The 24,050-nt window shown below is 39.2% G+C and overlaps 1 protein-coding gene across 1 annotated transcript; it reads left to right on the forward strand.

The window, feature by feature from the left end:
• Positions 1–15,313: 15,313 nt before the first annotated feature.
• Positions 15,314–23,337, forward strand: LOC119426896 (suppressor of cytokine signaling 6). The gene is made up of 3 exons (XM_037694485.1): positions 15,314–15,644; positions 16,079–16,145; positions 21,534–23,337. The coding sequence occupies exon 3, from the start codon at positions 21,660–21,662 to the stop codon at positions 23,268–23,270; it is 1,611 nt and encodes a 536-aa protein (XP_037550413.1). The 5' UTR covers positions 15,314–15,644; positions 16,079–16,145; positions 21,534–21,659; the 3' UTR covers positions 23,271–23,337.
• The last annotated feature ends 713 nt before the right edge of the window (positions 23,338–24,050 follow it).

Here is a 24,050-nt window from a genome sequence, read left to right on the forward strand (position 1 = left end):
TATATATATATATATATATATATATACATTTAATGCAAGCAACATATTTTAAACAAGTCGATGGTTGATGTGTGTATCACTCCTAGCTTAAAAACTGTACACGTGGAAATACCTCAGCAGACAGTGACTATTCCATCATGTCAAACTGCATTCTTCTTGTTTTGCACTGTAAAAATGAAAAACACACAAAAAGACAAGCACAAAACTATAACAAAAATAACCCCACATTACTCAAGAACAGGAAAATCTTTTTTTTTTCTTCATATGTTGCAGCATATGTTAGTATAAACCCTCATATTTGACATTTGTAAATGGTGCCCTCATTCTCAGACATGTCAGCCATGTGCTTTAATACACCATCGTACCATCACAGATGCTGGCTCTTCAACTGTGTGCTAATATCGAGGCAGATGGCTCCTCTCTTTAGCACAGAGGACACATATCATTCATGACACTCATGAGGAATTGTCCATCAGGCCAGAGGACAGTTTCAAACCTCATGTCAGTCCATCTCCAGTGAACCTGGGCCTAAAGAACATGACAGCATTTCTAAAACATCATGCATGTTTTATTTTGCTACATAATGGTGTGTAACTTATTTGTAGATGATGTACTACAACTATTAATTATGCTTTGATATACACCTAAATTTGTGATTTTTTTTTTAAAGGTGACAGCAGATAAGATGATAAAGCAGTCCAGATCCAGCAGGTCCCAGGATATGGAGGATGGAATGTGACAAAATGAAATAAATAAATGCAAAATACAAACATAACAATTAAATGCATCATTTAATTATTAAATACATCATTAAATCATTAAATATACAATTGAATTATTAAATATACCATTAAATAATGAAATGTACCTTTTAAATCATTTATTTATTTCATTTTGTCACCTTCCATCCTCCAGTGACACCATGAAATGATGTTAACTGTCAGTCTCGTCAAACTCAGTGGGCGGGACTAGCGTGGCTCGTGAACAGACCCTGACACCTGATTGGCTGCTCCTCACAGCAAGCGAAAACAAATCGACCGCAGATAATAGACTGATCCGCAGGCAAGAAAATATGTTCCGAAACTTTAGGAAGCAGTAATTGTATATATGTGTATTTGGATTAAACCTTTTTTCATACCATGACTGTAAAGAAGAAGATGCGCTTTTACGAGCTGCATGGAGGGAGTTTCCATGTATGAAGTGACTTCAGACCGAAGCAATGGATTTCACATGATCAGCAATTAGTCCCGCCCACTGAGTATGACGAGTGTGACTGACAGTTAACATCATTTCATGGTAATACATGAAGGTGGAATGTGGCAAAATTAAATAAATAAATAAATCATGAAATGAATTATTTAATTATATATTTAATTGTGTTTTTAATAATTTAATTTTGTATTTAATGATTTCATGATGTATTTAGTATTTAAATGATAAATTTCATTATTATGTATTTATTTATTTCATTTTGTCACATTCCGTCCTCCATACTCCTCTGGCCTAGATGACTGTCATCAGCTGGCTTGAGTGTTTGTCTAGATGGTCCAGGAAAGTTTCCTCAAGGGGAAGAGCCACCAGCCTCTGGAACTCTGCATTAATCTGAAAAACTAATTGAACAATGCAACATATTTAATACGTGCAAAGAAAACAGTTTAAAGTAAAAAGTAACTCAGTGGCGATTTGAGCCTCTTTTTGGGGGTGCTGAAGCACCTACTAGGATTTTGTAAGGAAACTCAGTTCTCAAACCTTAGATTCACCAAAATATTGAATACATTTGGGATAAATATGGAATAAATGATGACGGTCTTAAACGGGCCAGGAAAATCTATAAATTCATTTGCAAAAGTCGAATCCTCAACGCCACCAGTCAATCAAACCAGTAGGCATGTCAGCCAGCAACTGACCAATCAGGGACCTCAATTTGTCCCGAAGTGAAACCAACGCTTTGCGGTCAGAGGGATTTTGTGAAAAATCATAAGAAAAAATGGTTAAACGTCTGTGGAGTACATGTAATTCAGACAGCATTAGCCTGAGTGATTACTGTAGAAGGCCCTAATACAGTTTATTCCATTTCCAAAACCTAAAGGGAGTCTGGAAAAATGTAAAATTTGGATAAAGTCCTGCGACAGACCTCATGAGCAGCTGAACACAACAGTGATCAAAAGGAGACAAACAACAATGAGTCCAGCTACAGGCCGGAGGTAGAACACCTGGAGTGGTGGTGCAGGAAGAGCAAACAACCTTCACATCAGTTTGAAGAAGACGAAGGAGATGGTCGTGGACTTCAGACAGAACAAACACACCTACCCCACCCCCTCGAACATAGGAGGATCTGCGGTGGAAGTGGTCTCCAGCTACAAGTACTTGGGTGTGCACCTGAATGACAACCTCAGCTGGAGCAACAACACCACCAGCCTGATCAAGAAAGCTCATCAGAGACTCTACTTCCTCAGGCGGCTGAGGCGAGCTGGTCTGGGAAGCTCAGTCGTCACCTCCTCCTACAGGTGTGCAGTGGAGAGCATCCTGCGCTCCAGCATCAACATGTGGCATGGAGGCTGCACAGCTGCAGAAAGGAAAGCTTTTCAGAGAGTGGTGAAGGCTGCACAGAAGCCTGTTGGAGGCAGCCTCCCCACCATCACAGACATCTACACCTCTAGATGCAGGAAGAGGGCCACCTGCATCATGAAGGACCCCACTCACCCAGCACACACACTTTTTGTCCCACTCCCCTCAGGCAGGATGTTGAGGAGCATTAAGTGTAGAACCACTAGACTGAGGAACAGCTTCTACCCTGAGAATGTTAGACTCATGAATCTCTAACCACTGTGAAAAAAAATCACATCATGTTGCTGCTGATCTGTTCCATGCTGCTGTTCATTCATACTCATCTCCTCACACAAACTCATGTTCGTGCTGCTGTTCGGCATACTGTTTTTGCACTATTAGTGCTTAGCGTATTTTTAGTTAACAATTTTCTTAGTTCATATCTTAGATCTTATTACTGTTTTCTTTTACATTTTATACTTTTGTTGGATGTAACTGGGATCCTGTGTACACAATTTCTTTCCACCTCATGTACCACATGTGATGCGAAGCGCCTTGAATCCTGAACAGAAACATTTATATATATATATAAAAATTACAAGTTAACAGAACAGCCACACCCACTCTTCACCTTCAGCCTAATCAGCGCTCATGCCCTACACCAGTTCCCCACACAATTTAAGAGCTCCATTCACTCTAGTTCCCTTACAGATGATCAAACCCTCTATGGTAGATGTCCAGCATTCTGTTCACAGTCCTGTTTGATCTTGACCTCACGCCTGCTTTTTTGGAGACCCCAATTTGCTGCTCCCTCTGGATTTGCCTTTCTGACCTCGTTACTGACTATCCTTTCTGGCTCAGTGACTATGCTTCATGGATTATAATACAGATTTGGACCTGGATCTCTGATCCCTGTGTATGATCCTTGCCTATGCATTTGGACCTTGCTTTTGCCTTTGATCACGCCCTGTAGCTACGTTTCACCAAGTGATGGTGACGTCATCGTTCCCAGCGCCTTCAGGTGACCCCCACTTCTCCTGACTGAGAAGGTTAGTGACTGTCTTTCTGTTCGTCTTACCACTCTCAGAAATATTCAGTTCACTAACCATCATGCAAATTGGGCCCTGCCGCTGAACTCTGACCTCCATCAGAAACTGTTTTTCAATTTTAAAAAAATGTAACCATTCTTGTTGTCTGGCGTCGTGTACTGGTCTTAAAACCCTCTTCCTGTCAGAACTATTGCAGTTGCAGAAAATCTCACACTTGAGATGTGACACGGTGCGATCAGCTGGCAGGGTGATAATTAATGTGTTTAGCAAAAGATTTGCCATCATTATAAGGCAGTCACACTTTTAATATTTGCACAGGGATTTAGAACGTCTATTTAATTTGAGCCTTATGGTGTATGTTCTACTGACACATTAATACAGTGATGCTCTGAGACTTGGACTGAAACAAGCAACATTTTCTAAATTTGTGACTCCTAATGTTTCTTAAATTATTGACAAGTTTCTTTAAATCTAGATTATTTCTCAACAACGTTCCTCAAGTATTTTTTTCTACTTCTTATTCTATTATCTCTTTACATAAAGTATCTTCATTTTCACATGTTAATATCAAAGTAAACCAAATAATTAGAATTATTAGTAGTTTTGTTTTCCTGTCGCTGCACTTTCACATTTTAGATTATTTTTTCTCACACACACACAATTTTGAGGTGGATTTTATTTCTTCCTTGAATGAACTGCATTATGTCAGTGAACCTTATAGACATAACATTGATATTGGACCAGATGGGTCAATGACATATAAAATAGCATTTTCTCGTGCTTTCAAGTATTTTTTCATCTTTTGTTACTTTGGATGTTCATTTAAAGATAAAATGTAGAGCCACTAATCACATTTAGACTCAGAGGGAAAATGCAATGTCTTTGTTCAGACCAAGTTTTCCATCCTGTCACATCTGTGTGACACCACCTGCAGACAAGAAGCAAATATTTCCATTCATTCATCAGAATCCTCTGCTCAAAGGTAGTTCACAGAGGCAGGAGATGTCAGAGTTGTCCGTGTCTCTCCAGCTCCTCCTGGAGGGTTTCAAGCTGTTCCCTGGCCAGTCATTAAGTATAGACTGTCCAGCAAATTCTGGGTTTACCCTCGTTTATCCCAGTGGGACATTCCCAGAATATCTCCAGTGGAGGGCATCAGGAGGTATAATCAGATGTCCACCTCAGCTGACACATTTTGATGTGGAAGAGCATTGACTCTTTAGGTCTCACCCAAAGATGGAGCTCCTCACCTTATCTCCAAGACTGAGGCTTATAGCAAAAGCATTTTATTTTTCATTAAATGAAAACTTAAAGTGTTTAATTCTGCCTTGATTTGTGTGTTAATACAAGATTAGCTTAAAGGCACATTTGCTGCTTAATTCTCCCAACCTTTAATTGACAAAATAATGTATTCAAATATGATGTAAAGATTTTAAACAATGCATATTCCTATTCCTAAGGTATTTATAGATTGTATTCTAAACTGAATCAATGTTTTGTTTTGTTTTGTCTACAAAAAATATTCCAAACAGTAGCAAGTATTTTTTTTTAAAAGAGAGAGATGTAAATTGTACCAGAGAAATTGCATTTCCTGCAAAAATGCAGTGTGAATGGTTATTGTAGAAGAACTTCAATTCAATTCAGTTTATTTATATAGAGCCAAATCTCAACAAAGTTGTCTCAGGGCACTTTAGAGGAACATTCACATACACAAAAAAGCAATTTGTTAAGTTCTCAGCTGAAATTACTTTAAAAAAAAATGCTGAAATGTAGCTGAACTGGAAGAATATGTCTAAATTAACATAAGAAAGCAGAAATAACTTGTATTTGTTTAAATTAGCAAAAATAAATAGCGCAAACATTAAGAAATTACAAAAAAAAAAAAGTTTAAATTAAAAAAAAAACATAGCTAAAAAGTAGCTGAAAGGCAGAAAGAAGCTTATACCGGAATGAAGTGGAAAGAGCTGAAATGAACAAAAAATGCGGAATTAGCTGAAAACGCTAATATTAGCATAAAAACTGCTATAGCTGAAAAATAAGAAAATGCTGAAACTAGCATAATTAGGCTGAAGTGCAGGCCACCTGCATCATGAAGGACCTCACTCACCCAGCACACACTTTTTGCGCCACTCCCCCCCTCAGGAAGGAGGTTGAGGAGCATTAAGTGTAGAACCACTAGACTGAGGAACAGCTTCTACCCTGAGGCTGTTAGACTCATGAATCTCTAACAAGAATAATCACTGTGAAAAATCACATGTTGCTGCTGATCTTTTTCAATGTTACTGCTGATCTGTTTCAATGTTGATGTGTTCATGCGTGCTCATCTGCTCACACAGACTCGTCTTCATGTTTGTGCTGATATTTGACGTAATATTTTTATGCTATTAGTGATAGTGTATATTTAGTTGATGTTTTTCTTAGTTCATATCTTAGATTTTATCATTGTTTTTCTTTTGCATTTTATTGTTGGATGTAACTGGGACCCTGTGAACATAATTTCGCTCCACCACATGTACCACATGTGGTGCGAATGACAATAAAGAATCTCTGACTCTGACTCTGAAAGGAGTATAATAAGCTGAAATTTTCAGAAATAATTTAATTAGGCTGAAAGTAATTATAACAAAAACTTATAATGTATCTGAAAACAGCTGAAATTAGCTAGAAAATGCTAAAAAATGTAGCTGAATAAGTCTAACAAGCTTAAATTAGCAAAAAGCAAAAATAACATTTGCCAAATTAGGTTGAAAGAAGCAGAAATGAGAAAAAAGTGGAAATTATCTGGAAAAACCTGAAATTAGGAAAAAAAAAAACATGAAAAGTAGCTAACAAAAGCAGCAAAGAAGTTTAAATTACCAGAAGGAAGTGGAGAGAGCAGATGTTTGCTGCATTAGGCTGAAAAAGTTTGAAATTATTTAAAAAATGTGAAAATAGCCAGAAAAGCTAAAATTATCCTAAGAACAGCATATTAAGGAGGTAAACTACCTCGTTAAGAAGTAGCCAAAATAGTAGAAAAAGCAGAAATAAGCTGAAAGGAGCAGAAATAAGTTAGAAGAAGCACAAAAATGTTTTAGTTAGCAGAAAAAATCTGAAAGGAGCCGAAAACACACTTCATTTCAGTTTATTTATATAGCATCAAGTCACAACAGAAGTCGGCTCAGGGCACTGAACAGAAATATTCATATATAAAAATAACAATTTAACAATAATTATCTGAGGAGCAGACTGCTTTGAATTTAACTCCATCACAGAACTCTCATCTTGAGCAAGCATGAAGGCAACAGTGGGAAAGAAAAACTTCCTCATTAGGAAGAAACCTTTAGCAGAACCAGGCTCAGGACAGGCGGCCATCTGCTTCAACTAGCTGGGTTTGGTAGGAACAGATACACAATGGCAAGTTGAGACTCACATTAAGACAGAAATAGTACCAAATGAAAACTATTCAATTTTAACAATTCATTTAAGGAAATGATGTCAGTTTGTCCTCTAGTTGTCTAAGCTTAAGGCAGCATAACAAGCAAATCCTAACTATGGGATTTATCAAAAAGGAAAATCTTAAGCCCAGTCTTAAAACTGAACAACGTTTCAGCCTCATGGACAGAATTTGGAAGTTGATTCCACAAGAAAGGAACCTGATAACTGAAAGATTTTCCTCCCATTCGGCTTTTGGAAACTCTAGGTACCACGAGATAGCCTGCAGTCTGAGAGCGAAGTGCTCTGTTAGGAAAATATAGAACAATAAGATTGTGAATATAAGATGGAGCTAGGGTGTTGAGGGCTTTGTAGGCTAGAAGTATGAACAAAATTCTGGATTTGACAGGGAGCCAATAGAGAGAAGCTAAAACTGGAGAGATATGATCTCTCCTACTAACTCCAGTTAAGACTCATTTTGGATCAACTGAAGACTTTTTAAACAAGTATTTGGACACCCAGTTAATAAACCATTGCAATAGTCCAGTCTAGATGGTTCAAAAACCAAAACCTTAATCTTGTCTGTATTCAAATTAAGCAATTTAGGTTCATCCAGGTTTTTATGTCTTTAAGACATGCTTGTAGTTTAAGTTGCTGATTGGATTCATTGGGTTTCACAGACAAATATAACTGTATCATCAGCATAACAATGAACATTTTATCCCATGCTGTTTAATAACAGCACAAGGTAAAGAGTATACGTCCAAGCACTGAACCTTGAGAAACTCCACGACTAACTTTGGTGTATGATGAAGATTCATTATTTACATTTACAAATCAATCAAATAGGTATGATTTAAACCAATTTAGAGCCATTCCTGTGATTCCAACATCATATTAAAAAAACAAAACAGCTGAAAACAGCTGAAAGTAGCTGAAAGTAGCTGAAAAATGTTTAAATTTGCACAAGGAAGCTGAAAGAAGCTGAACCAGAACAAAATGTGAATGGAGCAGTAAAAGGTTGTAAACACATCTAAAGATTTAAAGGATGTAAAATGAGCTCAAATCATTTTCTATGAGGAAAAAAAGTGGCAGAAAAGGCTCAAAATTTCAAAAAGCTAAAGTTGCACCAATACAAAAAGTCACATCACCCTTCTCCTGAAAGAGCTGAACGTTTTGATTTATGATTTGTTGAAACAGAGCCAAAACTGAGGAAAGGGAAATATGCTGAATAATGTACAGAAGAAAAATGGATCTCAGTAGAGAGAATGCTTCATAAACATTCACACAATAATTCATAGAATAATCAGTTTACAGTTAAGGCATTTTGGCAGCACTGTCAGCTTTAAATTTTCTTGGTAAAGAGTCCCGAGACAACTTTGACTTTGGAAGTTTCTCCTTTTTTATTATAGCTCACTGCTCAATGTGAAGCAGTGATAATGTTTTTATTTGTGCGTAACTTTTGGAGATAATTCAAAATGACCACCAAAGAAACCAACCTTATCACACAAAACCCAAGCAGTTCCTGGTCCTGCCTCTATTTTCTGTATTCTTATTTTGCTCTGCTTCAAGTTTTGAGGCTCTGGATGTGTGCAGTGCACCTAAATGCCTCAGCCAAACGCCAGCATGCGCAGACATATTGCTCATATAATTTATGGCTGATGCAGCATTCATTTAAAATTAAGATGCAACACAAGGAGCTTCTTCACATGTAGTGGTGTCTTATTAAACAGCTCTTAACTCGTGAAAAGTTCTATCGTGAATTCAGATCCTTTGTTTAGAGTCAAATTTATAAATAAAATCAAAATCTTTAGGAGGAATTGATCTTGAGAAGAGGAGAAATATGGTTCCTAATGGGTGCTCATGTGTGCAGATGCATACCTCCCATAGAAAAGTGAGATTTTAGTTTATCTTAACTTTGAGCAGCCCTCCTATTACCACATCTGTTCATCCTGCAGTGGTAAAAGAAACGAGGCTGAATATTTAAATGCTTTTTACAGTCTGGCAACAAATATCAACCGCACTAAAAGTTTGTTTGTCAGGTCTAATTTGGCTTGTAGAAACATTGCATCTCTGTTTCTCAGTGTCCTTGGTGTTATATTTAATAGCCGCATCCCTCTCATTTCCTCCCCCCCCCCCCCTTTACAAGCACTGCCCCCTTCAGTGCCAAAACATCAATAGAAGGCGGCTTGATCAACCTTAATAGGGCCTGGTAATTAGAGCCTTTGCATAGAACCTGTCTGCATTCAGCTGCAAAGCAGGTTAGGGAAGGACTGTTGTGCACTTGACAGCGTGGAAAAAAAACAAAACAGAGAAAAAAAAACCCAACGCGTTTGGTTTAAAAACCAAATTAACCTAGCAGTGGTAAACACATCCTGCTCTTTTAAAACAACGGTGACACTAATTAAGCCAATGCATCGTTTCAAAGTTCAACTTTTAGTTGCAAATACTTGGAGTCCTCTTGATGTTCAACGAGTACTAATTTAAGAGCGTTTCCCGACTTTAACGTCCAGCTATTCTTGAAGGATTGCATATTAGACAATAATCTTATGTGTTGCCATTTTGGTCAAACTTTGAAAATAGTGATATGCACAACCTCGTGCAAATTATGAGAGGTCACACGTAGAGTTATTGTTCTGAATGAACCCCAGCTGTCTTGTCTTTTTTGGTTAAGCAAACAAACAAAAAAAAATACCTGAACCAGAATAGTGAAACTGAAAAGAACCAAGTTACAATGGTATAGGTTAATTTAGAGGGATAAGAGGTAGACAGGAGCACAAGTGGTTGCTGTCTTTGTTTCCATGCTTGGGAGGGTAATCAAAAGGTATGATAGAAGACAGGTGCAATGTTGGAGAGTAGGCATGTAGAGAGGGACTGAGTCGAGAAATCCTAATATATTTGTCTTTTCCTGGTGTGACTGATCTCCCTACAGGAGGTGATTCTCAGGAGAAAATGAGGATGAGGAGACGAGTCATCCAAGACGCGCTTGATGAGTCGTGAGGTAACCAACAGTCCAACGATGACTCCTGGAATTACTCAGCCATAAGAAGAGAGGTAACCAGCTGCAACTGGAGACAGCTGGGGATCCACTGGCTCTGACAAGTCACAGCACCTGCAGTGGGAGACAGAAAGCCAGAAACTCTTAATCTGAACATTTTTGTGTTGGCTAATGTGGATTAGCTGTAGTGGCCATTGTGAACTGGATTGAGTCCTAAAGATAATCAGTTGTACAAGTACATTAAATGATTAATTCAACAAATTTGTATTGCATTTTGTCCAGAATACTGAAACTGAAAAGAACCAAGTTAAAATGGAAAGATTTATTTAGAGGTCAGGAGGTAGCCAAGGGCACAAGGGGTTGCTGTCTTTGTTTCCATGCTTGGCGGGGGGGGGGGGGGTAACCAAAAGGATGATGGGTACTGTGCTCAGGGGATGGCCTCCAGGTATGTTGAAAGACAGGCGCAGGATCTTGTCTCATCTTGAATGTGAATAAAACAAAGGGGATGGTTGTAGATTTCAGGAGGAACAGGAACGGGTACAATACTATTTCCATCATGGGAGAAGAAGTGAAGGTGGTGGAGAAGTATAAATACCACCTGGACAACAGACTGGACTGGAGATGCAACCGTGAAGCCGTCTACAAGAAGGGCCAGAGCAGACTGTACTTCTTGAGGAAGCGTAAGTCCTTCAGTGTTTGCAACAAGATGCTGCATATCTTCTATAAGTCTGTTGTAGAGAGCGCTGTCTCTTCTGCCATCATCTGCTGGGGGAGCAGCACCAGAGCAAGTGACTTAAAAAAGACCAACAAGTTCATAAAGAAGGCTGGCTCAGTTCTGCGGACTCCTCTAGAACCTTTGGAGATGATTGTACAAAGAAGGATTCTTCATAAAATGAAGAATATTATAGACAACCCTCAGCATCCTCTTCATCAGACTCATACAACAACAGAGTGTCTTCAATCAGAGGCTTCTTCAAATCCGTTGTAGGACAGAACGCTACAAGAGATCCTTCCTGCCCACAGCACAACTCTTTAATGAAACCAGGATGATGACTTACAACATTTAATTTCCATCCATTCATCTATTATATTTTACTCGCTTCCCTTTGAGAGTAATAAAGTATTTTTTAATTGAATTGGATGTTGGAGAACAGGCAGGCAGGTAGAGAGAGGAAAGCTCTGCAGGAAGTGGTGAAGGCTGCACTCCCCACCATCACGGACATCTACACCTCCAGATGCAGGAAGAGGGCCACCTGCATCAAGAAGGACCCCACTCACCCAGCGCACACACTTTTTGCCCTGCTCCCCTCAAGAAGGAGGTTAAGGAGCATTAAATGTAGAACCACTAGACTGAGGAACAGCTTCTACCCTGAAGCTGTTACTCATAAGTCCCTATCACTGCAAGAAAAAAAAACACTGTAATTCCACTTTAATTGGTGATATGTGACTTATCTGTGCTGCTGATTAACCATGCTGCTGATCTCATGCTGCTGATTATCTCATGCTGGTGTTTTAATTTATTCATACCTCTGCTCACCAAAGACTCATGTTCGGGCTGTTGTTGTTACACTGTTTTTTTTTTTTTTTTTTACATTATTAGTGTTTAGCATATATCTTAGATCCTTATACACCGTTTCTTTTTATACTTTATATTTTTGCAATTGTTGGGTGTAACTGGGACCCCGAGTACACAATTCTGTTCCAGTTCATGAACCGCATGTGATGCAAATGACAATAAACTTGAACTTGAGATCCTAATATATTTGTCTTTTGCTGGTGTGACTGACTTCCCCACAGGAGGTGATTTTCAGGAGAGGATGAGGAGACGAGTCATCCAAGGAGCGCTTGATGAGTCGTGAAGTAACCAACAGTCCAACAATGACTCCTGGACTGACTCAGCCATAAGAAGGAGGTGACCAGCTGCAATTGGAGACAGCTGGGGATCCACTGCTCTGACAAGTCACAGCACCTGCAGTAATATAAATATGAAACAGTAAGACAAAAACACATAATCTTAACATTTTTGTGTTCGCTAATGTGAATTAGCTGTAGTGGCCATTGTGAATTGGATTGAGTCCTAAAGATAACCAGTTGTACAAATACTTCAAATGATTAATTCAACAAAGTTTTACTGTATGTAGTCCAGTGGTTCATGATATATTTTGCTAAAAGACAGAGATTCAGGTGGACAAAGACATTATTGGCTACCTTCAGCTTTTCATAGAGGATAATATTACTATGGAGTCAGCCAGCATCAGTGGGGAAAAGCTATTGTTCATATTTCTAATAGTACACAATTTTTATTGTATGATTAATGAAATAACATGTATTTGGTGTAAAACCAATAAAATCACTTTTTACGCCAATATTTAATTTTTTTTTTAAATTTAATATATTTATTTCAAACAGACAATAAAAAGTAAAAAACAAAGAAAGAAAACATAATAATAAAACAAATATTCATGCCAATTGACATGCAATTTTGCACAATTCGTTCAAAAAGGAGCAGGTAGAACGACCCTCACATCAATGTGAAGAAGACTAAGGAGATGATTGTGGACTTCAGAAGGAACAAAAACACCTACACCCCCCTGAACATAAGAGGATCTGCGGTGGAAGTGGTCTCCAGCTACAAGTACTTGGGTGTACACATGAATGACAACCTCAGCTGGAGCAACAACACCACCAGCCTGATCAAGAAAGCTCATCAGAGACTCTACTTCCTCAGACGGCTGAGGCGAGCTGGTCTGGGAAGCTCAGTCCTCACCTCCTTCTACAGGTGTGCAGTGGAGAGCATCCTGTGCTCGAGCATCAATGTGTGGCATGGAGGCTGCACAGCTGCAGAAAGAAAAGCTTTGCAGAGAGTGGTGAAGGCTGCACAGAAATCTGTTGGAATCAGTCTCCCCACCATCACAGATATCTACACCTCCAGATGCAGGAAGAGGGCCACCTGCATCATGAAGGACCCCACCCACCCAGCACACACACTTTTTGCCCCTCTCCCCTCAGGAAGGAGGTTAAGGAGCATTAAGTGTAGAACCACTAGAATGAGGAACAGCTTCTACCCTGAGGCTGTTAGACTCATGAATCTCTAACTAGAATAATCACTGTGAAAAACCATATCATGTTGCTGCTGATCTGTTTCATGTTGCTGCTGATCTGTTTCATGTTGCTGCTGATCTGTTTCAATGTTGATGTGTTCATGCGTGCACATCTGCTCACAGACTCATGTTCATGTTTGTGCTGATGTTCAATGTTTTATGTTATGAGTGCTTAGTGTATATTTAGTTGATGTTTTTCTTAGTTCATATCTTAGATGTTATTACTGTTTTTCTTATACATTTTATTGTTGGATGTAACTGGGACCCTGTGTACATAATTTCGCTCCACCACATGTACCACATGAGGTGCGAATGACAATAAAGAAACTCTGACTCTGACTCTCTGACTCTCTGAAAAAGGAGCAGGTAGAACGACCCTGCTCCTGTCATACACATCAATATACAATCATTTTAGTCTCTCCACATCAAATAACCCTTATACTACTCTCACATTAAACAACACTTAAACCTCACATTCTCATCAATGAATGTACGATTATTTACACATTATTAATAGCAACAATAGCATTTCTGGTCTTTAAGACGCCCATCCTATACAACATATTTTTAAATAAGCTCATTTTTATACAGTTTTTTTTTTTAAAATCTGGTTTATATTTGTACTTTGTTTGAGCTCATCATTTAATCCATTCCATTTTATTTTCATAAACTTTTTTTTTTTTTGCTCCACTTGCGCACAGCTGTCTGCAGAAACGTGCTGATCTACAAAAATAAAATGAAGTTTATTGCATATTCTCATAATCAGAAAACATAAAACACATATGCTAGGGATTTAAAACAATTTAGAAAGAAAATTAACAACTTTCGGTTAAGAAAACAGCCCTTTCGGACTCGGGTATTATAATAAAAAAAAGACCAAGTAGCTCAGATCAATTTTGAAAACCAATCTTTGTACGTCGGTTGGGACACCCAAGGAAAAGTAATTCTGAGTTGGTTGATATAGCACTAAATCATTTCAAAGGCTACATGGCCAGAATTATGACATGACAGAGAAAGAAAAAAAGGCAACTTGCTTTAAAAATTGCTCACTTTTCCAACATTTTCTCAACTAAATTGTTTCAGACTTTCATAGTGCTCCAGTGCTGATGCATCAAATATAAGCTAACTTGCTTTTTATATAAATAAAGCATTTCTGCGCTCCATCATGTACTTTGTATGTTTATGTGTGCGATTCTTACTAAAATATAGAAATTACTTTTTAGAGAGCAATCATCACACACTCCTATTTGCATGAGGCACCCCTGGTGACATCAGCAGGAATCAAAGATGTAGGAAAAAATTATTAAGCTTTGGTTGCAACTTTTTTACACATAGACTTTTAAGATGAGACAAAGCCAGCATGAAGAACAATTCAATCCATCGTCAAATCTTGTTCGGATTTTATGTTGTGCATGTTAGGCAGGCAAATCAAATACCCTTTGACTTCGTATGGCACTTAATATATTCACAGGAAATGGCAGGACATCATTAAGATTCATCTCAACATGAAATTAAAATCAAATTAAATCAAATTTCTTTATGCTTCATGTGTGCCATTAGTCCCACAGCACAGCTCATCATTCAAGCGTTGCGTTCAATATCTAATTAATTTGCGTTAGTAAACACGTAAATGATTATAACACACTCAATAGTAGCTGAAAGTCACTGAGCGCGTGGCATCACATAAGATCACATGAGACTGTGCAAATTATTATAATCAAGGTTTGAGAAAAACAACTACACCGCTGTCATTTCACAACTTTAGATGATTTTAGTCAAAAGCTCTAACATGAAAAGCAGCACACAGTATTCGTCAAGAAAGGGTAGGCCTAATCAAGCAGCTATCTCCCACAGGTAAGACACTATTTGTTCACAACTATTCTCACATGATCCCACTTTGAAAGTACTATCACTTTGTGCGTGGGTCTTATGAAGAGCAGTTATATGTCATTTAATATTGGCACTTTATAAGATGAGAATTGTAATGTTTCCTATATAAATTAAAACTTTAAGCACATTAAATAAACTTATGAGCCGATTGGCTTAATAAGAAAATGCAAAATGAATTATTTCAAATGCTCACTTTATTTAAACAACATGTTTAATTGTTTGGCTGATAATTTGTGGGTGTGATGGCTTTAGGGAAATGAACAGTGTGATTCGCTGCATGTGATGCGTTCACTGACTCCACTCCCACAATTCAACAGGCAACAAAGGAAGAAACGAAGAGGCCGAGAGCTACAAAGAGTTAGCCAACCTAGATGAAAAGATGTCACATTAACGTACCTTTTGTAGTGACCAATATACTCCCGTCTTTAAAGGGAAGTAGCAAATCCGTCCATGGTGACACTTTTAGATTTTTGTTTTTGTCTTTGGAAGGTGACGTTCATGTTTTCGGGATTACACGCTAACAAAGCTAGGCTAACGTTAGCCAGTATAATCGTCAAAGAGTCAATCCTTAAACTAATTTTTTTGAAGGCTTATTCCAGGACAAAAAAAGCTTTGTTTACTTTCCCCACTAATACAAGTGAATTTGAACAGGTAAGAGACAATTCCCTGCTCTTTCTTACACACTTGGGAGTTTTAAATTTACTTTTGTAGTAGGTATGCTAACAGTTCTAGGTTAGCTTTCGCTTAGCATCTGTCATAATAATGGGCGGCTCTTTCACAAAACTATTTGGTTTCGTAAAATGTCACTTCTGCAAAATAAGTAGCTAATGAAGCATTTTAGAATAATGCCGCTCAATATATATATATAAAAAGTAGAAAGCTAGCAAACGAAGCTAAGCTAAAAGCATGCTGTCATGTCCCTAGGCCTTAGGTCAGGCAGGGCATACCTGCTCAGTTTTTGTTTATTAGACATAATTTCTTATAACTTGCATGCATTTATATGTATATATGCATCGCTCTCATGCAACTTTGCATGCAAATACTTATGGATATGTTTTAACCGGACTGCTTTTACTCCTCAGCAGCAAATGAAAGGTGGTGGAGGTGGAATTTGACCCAACCATCTGAGTCACTATTTTCCTGCAGATAATGGTGAGTAATCAGGTTGCAGCTGTTTTGATTATCAAGCAGCTTTGTTTAAGAGCTTCACTCATCAGATGTCCAGACACTTTAGTTCTGTTTTACAGGAACAGACTTTCTAGTCAAAAGAAAAGCTCCACTTAGGTAACATTGATGTTACTTTAATTTAGAAGGTTTTGCTGTTGAATGTGACATTTATGTTTGTAGTCAGGTCAGTTTTACTCTGAAGTTCATGCTAAATTGTAACGGTATGTTATTTATAATGGCATGGATTAAAATTCTGTTGCCGTGACAGATTTCCATCATTTTGAATGTGGCCTGGATGGATTTCAGTCATCTGTGAAAATGAAGAGGGGAAGCAAGTGTTGTGGACTTGTAAAGTCATCCAATCTAATGATTATACTTTCATCCAATAAAGACAACCAAAGTCATTTACCTCATCAGAGCAGGGCAGGTCCTGCAGTCTGGTTCGCGGTGAGCCCGGGTGTGAGCAGCAGATACAAACTGCAGGTAAAAGACACCCCGCTACCCTAACAGAACTGCCTGCCCCTTCATGAAGGGGATGACATGTAATAAATTATTAAATGCCTACGTAATAAACGTGTTCGCACGTGACCAATTCACCGCAGTTTGGGAGATACCAGAACTGCTAAACCATCACCTCCTCCCGCACCGCACCCCAACCTCCTCGGGACTTTTGTATCTAAAATCTTACATATTATTAAATGTTAATGGGTTCTGAGTGTCGTCATCATTGTACAGACATGCGCACATGACCGAACTCTGGGTTTGAGAGAGAGAGAAAAACGTTGGTGCGCACAGCCTGTTGAGTTTCTGTGGGAGAGGCTGTTTCTGCTGCTTTAGTATTTAAAAAAAAAGAAATTACACACAAAAAATGAATATTTATATGCCCCTTATTATAGCAGAGATGCGCGTCTCTGTTTAACTTTAATTTTTCCCCAAACTCACAAGTTCTCTCTGAGAGTCAATTTCAGGTGTTTGAAGTTTACCGTAAATATCTGCTAAATTCTGTACAGCGATATGTTTTAACAATAACAAGCTGTTATGGCTGTTTGAATGTGCTAAACTTGATTATATATAGAATAATACAGAAATGTAACTATCGTATTGTGATGAATGTAATTCAATAAATTATCAAATTTGAAAAATAAATAGTACCGTATTTTCCGCCATACACGTCGCTCCGTCCCATAAGTCGCATCAATCCAAATATGTCCAATAAAGTGGAAACATCCATAAATACGTCGCTTCGCCGTATACGTAACATCTATTATGCGTCACCGCTGACAACCTGGAAATGTGGACCGGTGTTGTGCCAAAAATCGATTGGCTGCCAAATGGCGGCTGCGAGAGCTTGCACAGGAGGACTTTAACAATAATTTAACAAGATTAACACTTAAAAACAATTATTTGTTTGCTCAAAATTATAGTAAAGGTGTGTCATAGTTGAACTTTTACTTAATTTATGCACTTTAATGGTCAAATAAGCTGCATTTCGTTGGGGCGGCGCAGCAAAATGAAGCCGATTTGACGGTTGCTCCAAGACAACGTTGGCCGGCCATGGCAAGCCGATTGCATCATTAATAGCCACTTTTACTTATTACATGATACAACGGAGTGTCATCTAGCGGCTGAAAATGGTAGTGTTCAATGTTTTCAGTCGGAATGAATGAAAACGGTCATATCTCAGCCAAAAATTGTTTTATAAATATGGGAAGAAATCCATAAATACGTCGCTTTGTTGTATAAGTCGCAGGGCATGCAAATTATGCAAAAAAACAGCGACTTATAGGGCGAAAAATATGGTAGTAAATAACTATGTAGGGCAGCACGGCGGCGCAACTGGTAGAGCTGCTGCCTCTCAGCGAGCAGGTCCTTGGTTCAAACCCCGGTCCAGGGGCCTTTGGGTGGAGTTTGCATGTTCTCTCCGTGCCTGCGTGGGTTTTCTCCGGGTACTCTGGTTTCCTCCCACAGACTAAAATCATGCATGTTAGGCTGATTGGTAACTCTAAATTGTCCCTAGGTGTGAATGAGTGAGTGAATGGTTGTTTGTCTCGTTTGTCTCTATGTGTCCCTGTGATGGACTTGCGACCCGTCCAGGGTGTACCCCGCCCCTCGCACAGTGATTGCTGGACATGGGCACCAGCGACCCCCGTGACCCAAAATGGAATAAGCGTGTAAAGATAATGGATGGATGGATGGATAACTATGTGATCCAGTGTTTCCCCTAGGTCACTTGTCTTGGCAGGGCGATCATGTCCTCGTGGATTTTTGTCGAGGGGTGTGGTAGCCGAGTGCTACGTCTGTAGCTTTGGAGTTAGCGCATCTGTATTGCATGCCGTTAGCTTAGTGCTATGTCAGTGCCGGCAGTTGTTGACGCGTGTGTGTGACGATCTCGGTAGGCGTGGTGCTCGGTTCTGTTGACAGGGCGGGGCACCCTCCTCGGATAATGGTAGGGGAAACGCTGATCTGAAATCCTGTAACTATAATCCCTTTGAATGAGAATCATTTTAGGAGATAAATCTTATCAGTCTAGATTTTTTAAGGTAATTTATAATTTTCAAAGGACTTGCTGTGCTATAATTTTTAAAAATACGTCTTGACTACCCATCAGTTGAAAACACTGGGGGTTGGGTGACTTCTAGGTGTAGAAAAAAATTCAGTCAAAAGATTTTTTTTTTTTTTTCTGCTTTAATCCATGAATGGTTTCTCTATATTGAAGGCACAGCGTTTATATTGTTTGATGTAGCTGGTGGGCAATGATTCACACACAAATGGTTAATTTTGTTTTTAACACAGAGGCTGCAGGACCATTTACAAAAATGCATGATGTGAAAATGTCTGTTTTGTATACCGGATGCTGAGAGCAGCTGATTAGGCAACCTGATGACAGCATCTTGTATCCGCAACATTGACTAATTGGTAGATACAAGTCAGCAAATGGAGAATTGTTCCTCTTTTATTTATGTGTGTGCATGCTTATTGATCTTCCGTACCTCCTCTTATACATTTGACTTTGCAATTTTTGTTTTATTCTTATATGTGCATAATGAATGGTCTTTTGAACGTCTTATTAGGTTATTTGTTGTGCAATCCTTGCAATAAGGTCCAAAGAAATAAGGTGAATATCTGCGCTTCTAAAGCACTGCTTTTTTTTTAATGAATGCAGTGTATGTGGGGAAAATGTCTACTTTAAAACAAGCCATTAAATAAATGTGTTTTAATGGCAGAACTGTGGTATCTCTTTAGATTATTTGGCATTGACCCGGTTTGTGCATCTTGAACTTAGAATAAGAAACTTATGTGTCCCTGTGATGGACTTGCGACCTGTACAGGGTGTACCCCGCCTCACTGACTGTTGAACATGGGCACCAGAGACCCTCCCGGCCCAGAAAGGAAGAAGCGGGTAAAGATAATGGCTCGATGGCAAATTTACAACCATTCTGACATCCTGCATATATTTTTTTCCATTGAGAATAGTTTTTTTTTTCTAATTAAGATTATGTTGCAGTGCTGCTATATGAGAGGTTTTCAACAAACTGCTGAAGGACTTCAGGATGCATCTGTGAATTGTCTTAATTTTTGATAGTGGCTGGTGTTTCTACTCATTTTACTTGACAGAAAGAGCTCCATGGCACCAGTTGTGTAATGGAGTTAATTTTCAAATACACTGAGAATGATCAGATCTCGACACCATCCTTGACATTGATTTGACATTTGAGGCTGTAATTACATGCACTGATATTCAAATGAAATTGAGAAGCTCTGTGTTTACAGAAAGGGAAAACTTGTTTGCATACAGATCCTTGATCATTAAACTAGTTACATGAGATAAATTCTTTTGACTTGGAATCAAAGTTGCAGTTTTTTGAGATGCAAAGTAGGTGCAGGCTTTGTTGCTGTTTAAACTCACAGGACTCCAGTCAAACAGCTTATGAGCTGTTCTCTTTTCCCACTAATAATGCCTCACACCATACTGCAAGGGCGTCTGTGGCTGAGTGGTTAGAGCAGTCGTCCTCCATTGCAAGAGTTGGCGGTTCGAATCCACCAGCAGTCACATACTGAAGTATTCCTGGGCAAGACACTGAACCCCTCGTTGCCTCCGATGTGTGTCTCATCGGTGCATGAATGTGATGAAGCACTGATTAGTCTCTTTAGAATGATTTGTTCAGTTAGCTTTGTAGAGATCTTGTAGAGTGCTGTATGAATGGGTAAATGCGGACAGATTGTAGTGTAAAGCGCTTTGAGTATCTTGATAAGATAGAAAGGTGCTATATAGGAATGTGCGATATATACAGTAGAAATGATAGACATTTAGCCTATGATAGAGATCTGTATTCTACCGGCTAACCACAGTAATGCTGTGTCTGATGTAAAATCAGAGTTGTCAGATTTAATCGTTACTTTTTTTAGATGAAAACTGTGTGTAAGTGGTGTTAAAGTCTTTTCTTTGAGAGCTAACTACGGCCGGCTTGCCGTAGTGTTGTCGTATTCTGACGCATGCACAAAACGTTGCGTTCTATTGAAAGTTTTTTTTTTTTTCTGTCGAAAGTTAAAGTAAGCGTTGGTCAGTTTTCGAGAAACCTGCTCTCTGAGCTGTGAAAAGAACGCTGTGTTGTGGGATTTTTCTGCGAGACCCTCTGGTCACAGCCACAGAGGAAACTGGTCACCATTTTGTGTCAACTCTCCTTATAGCGAAAGGAGACGTCCACTAGAGGGTGAAGTGTTTTCAGTGTAAAATGCTGCTCTGTTGCTGTTCATTTATAAAGTGAGAAGACTGGAATCTGTTAAAAGTTAACAACATATTCTTGTGTTTTAAAACATACGGCTAAAACTACATTTGATATCTTTTGTACAAGAAATAAGCCTAATACTTGATTTGTTTATTATTTAAAAACTCTGGACCTAGTAGTGGAATTTTCTTAATTGGGATTATTTTGTGATATAGCAGTTTTCAAAATAAATGATGGCAAAAGGACACCCTATGCTTTTTTCATTCCTATTGCAAGTTTTGTACCAAAAACATATTGTGATATATATCTTTATCACCACCCTTCACAATGCATATCGTGATATGAATTATATGCCGTATCGCACAATCCTAGACGTACAGTCCATTTACCACAGAAACGTGTGTACAGCATGGGGCATTAAATGAGAAGAAATTTGTAAAACTTGACGTCGCCTAGCTGCACTATGTCTGGAACATTTGTTAACATGACGTTTTGTCTTTCATATATGCTAGTTTTATTTTATTTATTTTTTAATTAAAAAAAAATGTACGAACCAGATAAAAGACAATTATTGCTTAAATATTTGTTAAAAAAAAGTCCTGCTGTAATAAAACAAAGCAATTTTTTTTTGTCTTTTTTTTTTCAGGGATTCATGGCTCCACTGTATGGATGACTTGTTTGGTGTGGCCTGATGGGAGGACAGTGTGGATAGTGCTTTCATCAGGATACCAGGCGAGCCACCATATGCCCCCACTTTGGAGGGCCTGTCAGAATGAAGAAGATAAGCCTTAAGACCATTCGCAAGTCCCTCAACATAAAGGGCAAAGAGGAGGGTGACTTCGTTATGCTCCAGCAGCCTTCAGTCACAACAGAGTTTTCTAAAGAGGACTCTCTTTTTGGGGGCTGCTATACCAAAGAGCTTTCAGTTTGTGATCTTGGTTGTGAAGACGAGAAAGGAGGCCAGAATAAGAGTCGTTCAAAGAGTGAGGGCCTCATGGGTTCGCTAAAGAGAAGGCTGTCTAACAAGCAGAAAGCAAAAGTAAAAGGTGGTTCATCTGCATTGTGTTCAGTCGATGATGATGATGACACCTTTTCATCTTCCTCCGTGCCCATCAGCACTGACGTGAAAGCCCAGAGACCTCTTAGATCCGCGTCTTTACGGAGTCACCATTACAGCCCTACGCCGTGGCCTCTGCGTTCCGTCAATTCCGACGAGGCGTGCATCAAGATGGAGGTAAAGGTTAAAGCCATGGTCCACTCTCCTTCGCCAAGTCCCAACTTAAATGGTGTTCGGAAAGAATTTCGTACTTTCCAGATGGAAGGGCTCTTTCAGGACCAAGCAGAGTCTTTAAAGAATCTCCAGCAACCTCAAAATGGTGAGCTGCACCTCAACATTGATGAAAGTGATGTGCCTGTGGTGCTGGGGTTAACACCCCAGGACTATATCCAGTACACAATGCCTTTAGATGAAGGAATGTACCCAGAAGGGTCTCACACTTTCTGCCTGGACAGCCCTACTCCTATGGAGGTGGTGACAGAGGCGGACAGTGCGTCCCTCCACACAGACCAGGGACCAGAGGAACACGAACTGGTCAGTGGGATGCCTTCAGATCTCTTCATGGAAACCTCAGTTAATAGTATTCTTCTAGGTTCTGCAAGTATGATGCTCCAAAGCTCTCAAGTAGAAGTCCCACCTCCACTATCCCCACTCCTGCCACCCCTGTCAAGCAATGGACATATCCCTAGGACTTTTTCCAGCTTCAGCTCCTCAGACAGCCAGGTAGCTGAAAGAGTGAGACACCACCTGAACTTTGATCCAAACACAGCTCCTGGGGTCAGTCGGGTTTATGACTCGGTCCAGAGCAGTGGACCGATGGTTGTGACCAGTCTGACTGAAGAGCTAAAGAAGCTTGCTCGACAGGGCTGGTACTGGGGTCCCATCACACGATGGGAAGCAGAGGAAAAACTGGTCAACTTGGTAGATGGGTCCTTCCTGGTCAGAGACAGTTCAGATGACAGGTACCTGCTCAGCCTGAGCTTCAGGTCTCAAAGTAAAACTCTCCACACCCGTATCGAACACTCCAACGGACGATTCAGCTTCTATGAGCAACCAGATGTTGAGGGACACACATCAATTGTTGATCTAATTGAACACTCTATCAAAGACTCAGAGAATGGAGCTTTTTGTTACTCCAGGTCTCGCCTACCAGGGTCTGCAACTTACCCTGTGAGACTAACCAACCCAGTATCTCGGTTTATGCAAGTGCGCTCCCTGCAGTATCTTTGCCGCTTTGTCATTAGGCAATACACAAGAATAGATCTTATCCAAAAACTGCCCCTACCTAACAAGATGAAAGATTATCTGCAGGAAAAGCACTACTGAGGACACAGACCGGACAGTCGTAGCATTTTGCACATTTGTGTTCAGTTAGGTTCAAACAAGGTTTACAGACGACCACAGCTCGAGATGACTGGTTCTTGGTTTTTGACTGATGTCGAGGCGACTGCCATTTTAAACTGTCCTCCATTCCACTGCTTGCTTTGTTTTCTAACAATACAGGCCAGCACATTTATCTTCTGCAAAGATGTTCAACCAACTAATTGTAGTTAAACCTCCGCAAGTGCAGATAATAGTGGCGTTTCGTTATGAATACTGTCCAGCTGAGCAAATAGAGCAGTTATCATAAGTGATCCGCAGTAAAGTTAAAGTTGGAAATATTCTTCCACATTTGAGAAATTTATGCATTTTAGTCATCTGAATTTTATATTGCAGAAAAGCAAAAAAACTGGTTTAAGCTTCCTGCAGACTGAACACTTGAACATCTTATTCATATCAGTTTTATAGGTTTATTTCTTTCAGCATGATCAAACAGCTACTTTACAGTTAGAACACAACATTAAGGCTTTATCCAATGTGATGAAAGCTTTTTCTTGTTATGCTGTTACATGGCAACGTTCTGCATTTATGATTCTTTTGAACAGTGTTGACTGTTATTGAATGTCATTTTTCTAGTGTGCAAACATGAAGATTAAAAGACTTGTTGGTCAATGGTTCCTGCACTAACCAAAGCACTACATCGAAACATTTCAGAGTTGATGTTAAAAAAATTGCATAGAGCAACAGGTGTCCAAACTTCGCCGATCACTTTCAGCAGTTTGTTCT

This window comes from Nematolebias whitei, chromosome 20 (assembly GCF_014905685.2).
Source record: "Nematolebias whitei isolate Nwh7 chromosome 20, NemWhi1, whole genome shotgun sequence".
Taxonomy (NCBI): Eukaryota; Metazoa; Chordata; class Actinopteri; order Cyprinodontiformes; family Rivulidae; genus Nematolebias; species Nematolebias whitei.

Bases quoted from the DNA above. Each gene is read 5' to 3' on its own strand.
- LOC119426896 (XM_037694485.1), top strand. From the start codon at position 21,660: ATGAAGAAGATAAGCCTTAAGACCATTCGCAAGTCCCTCAACATAAAG.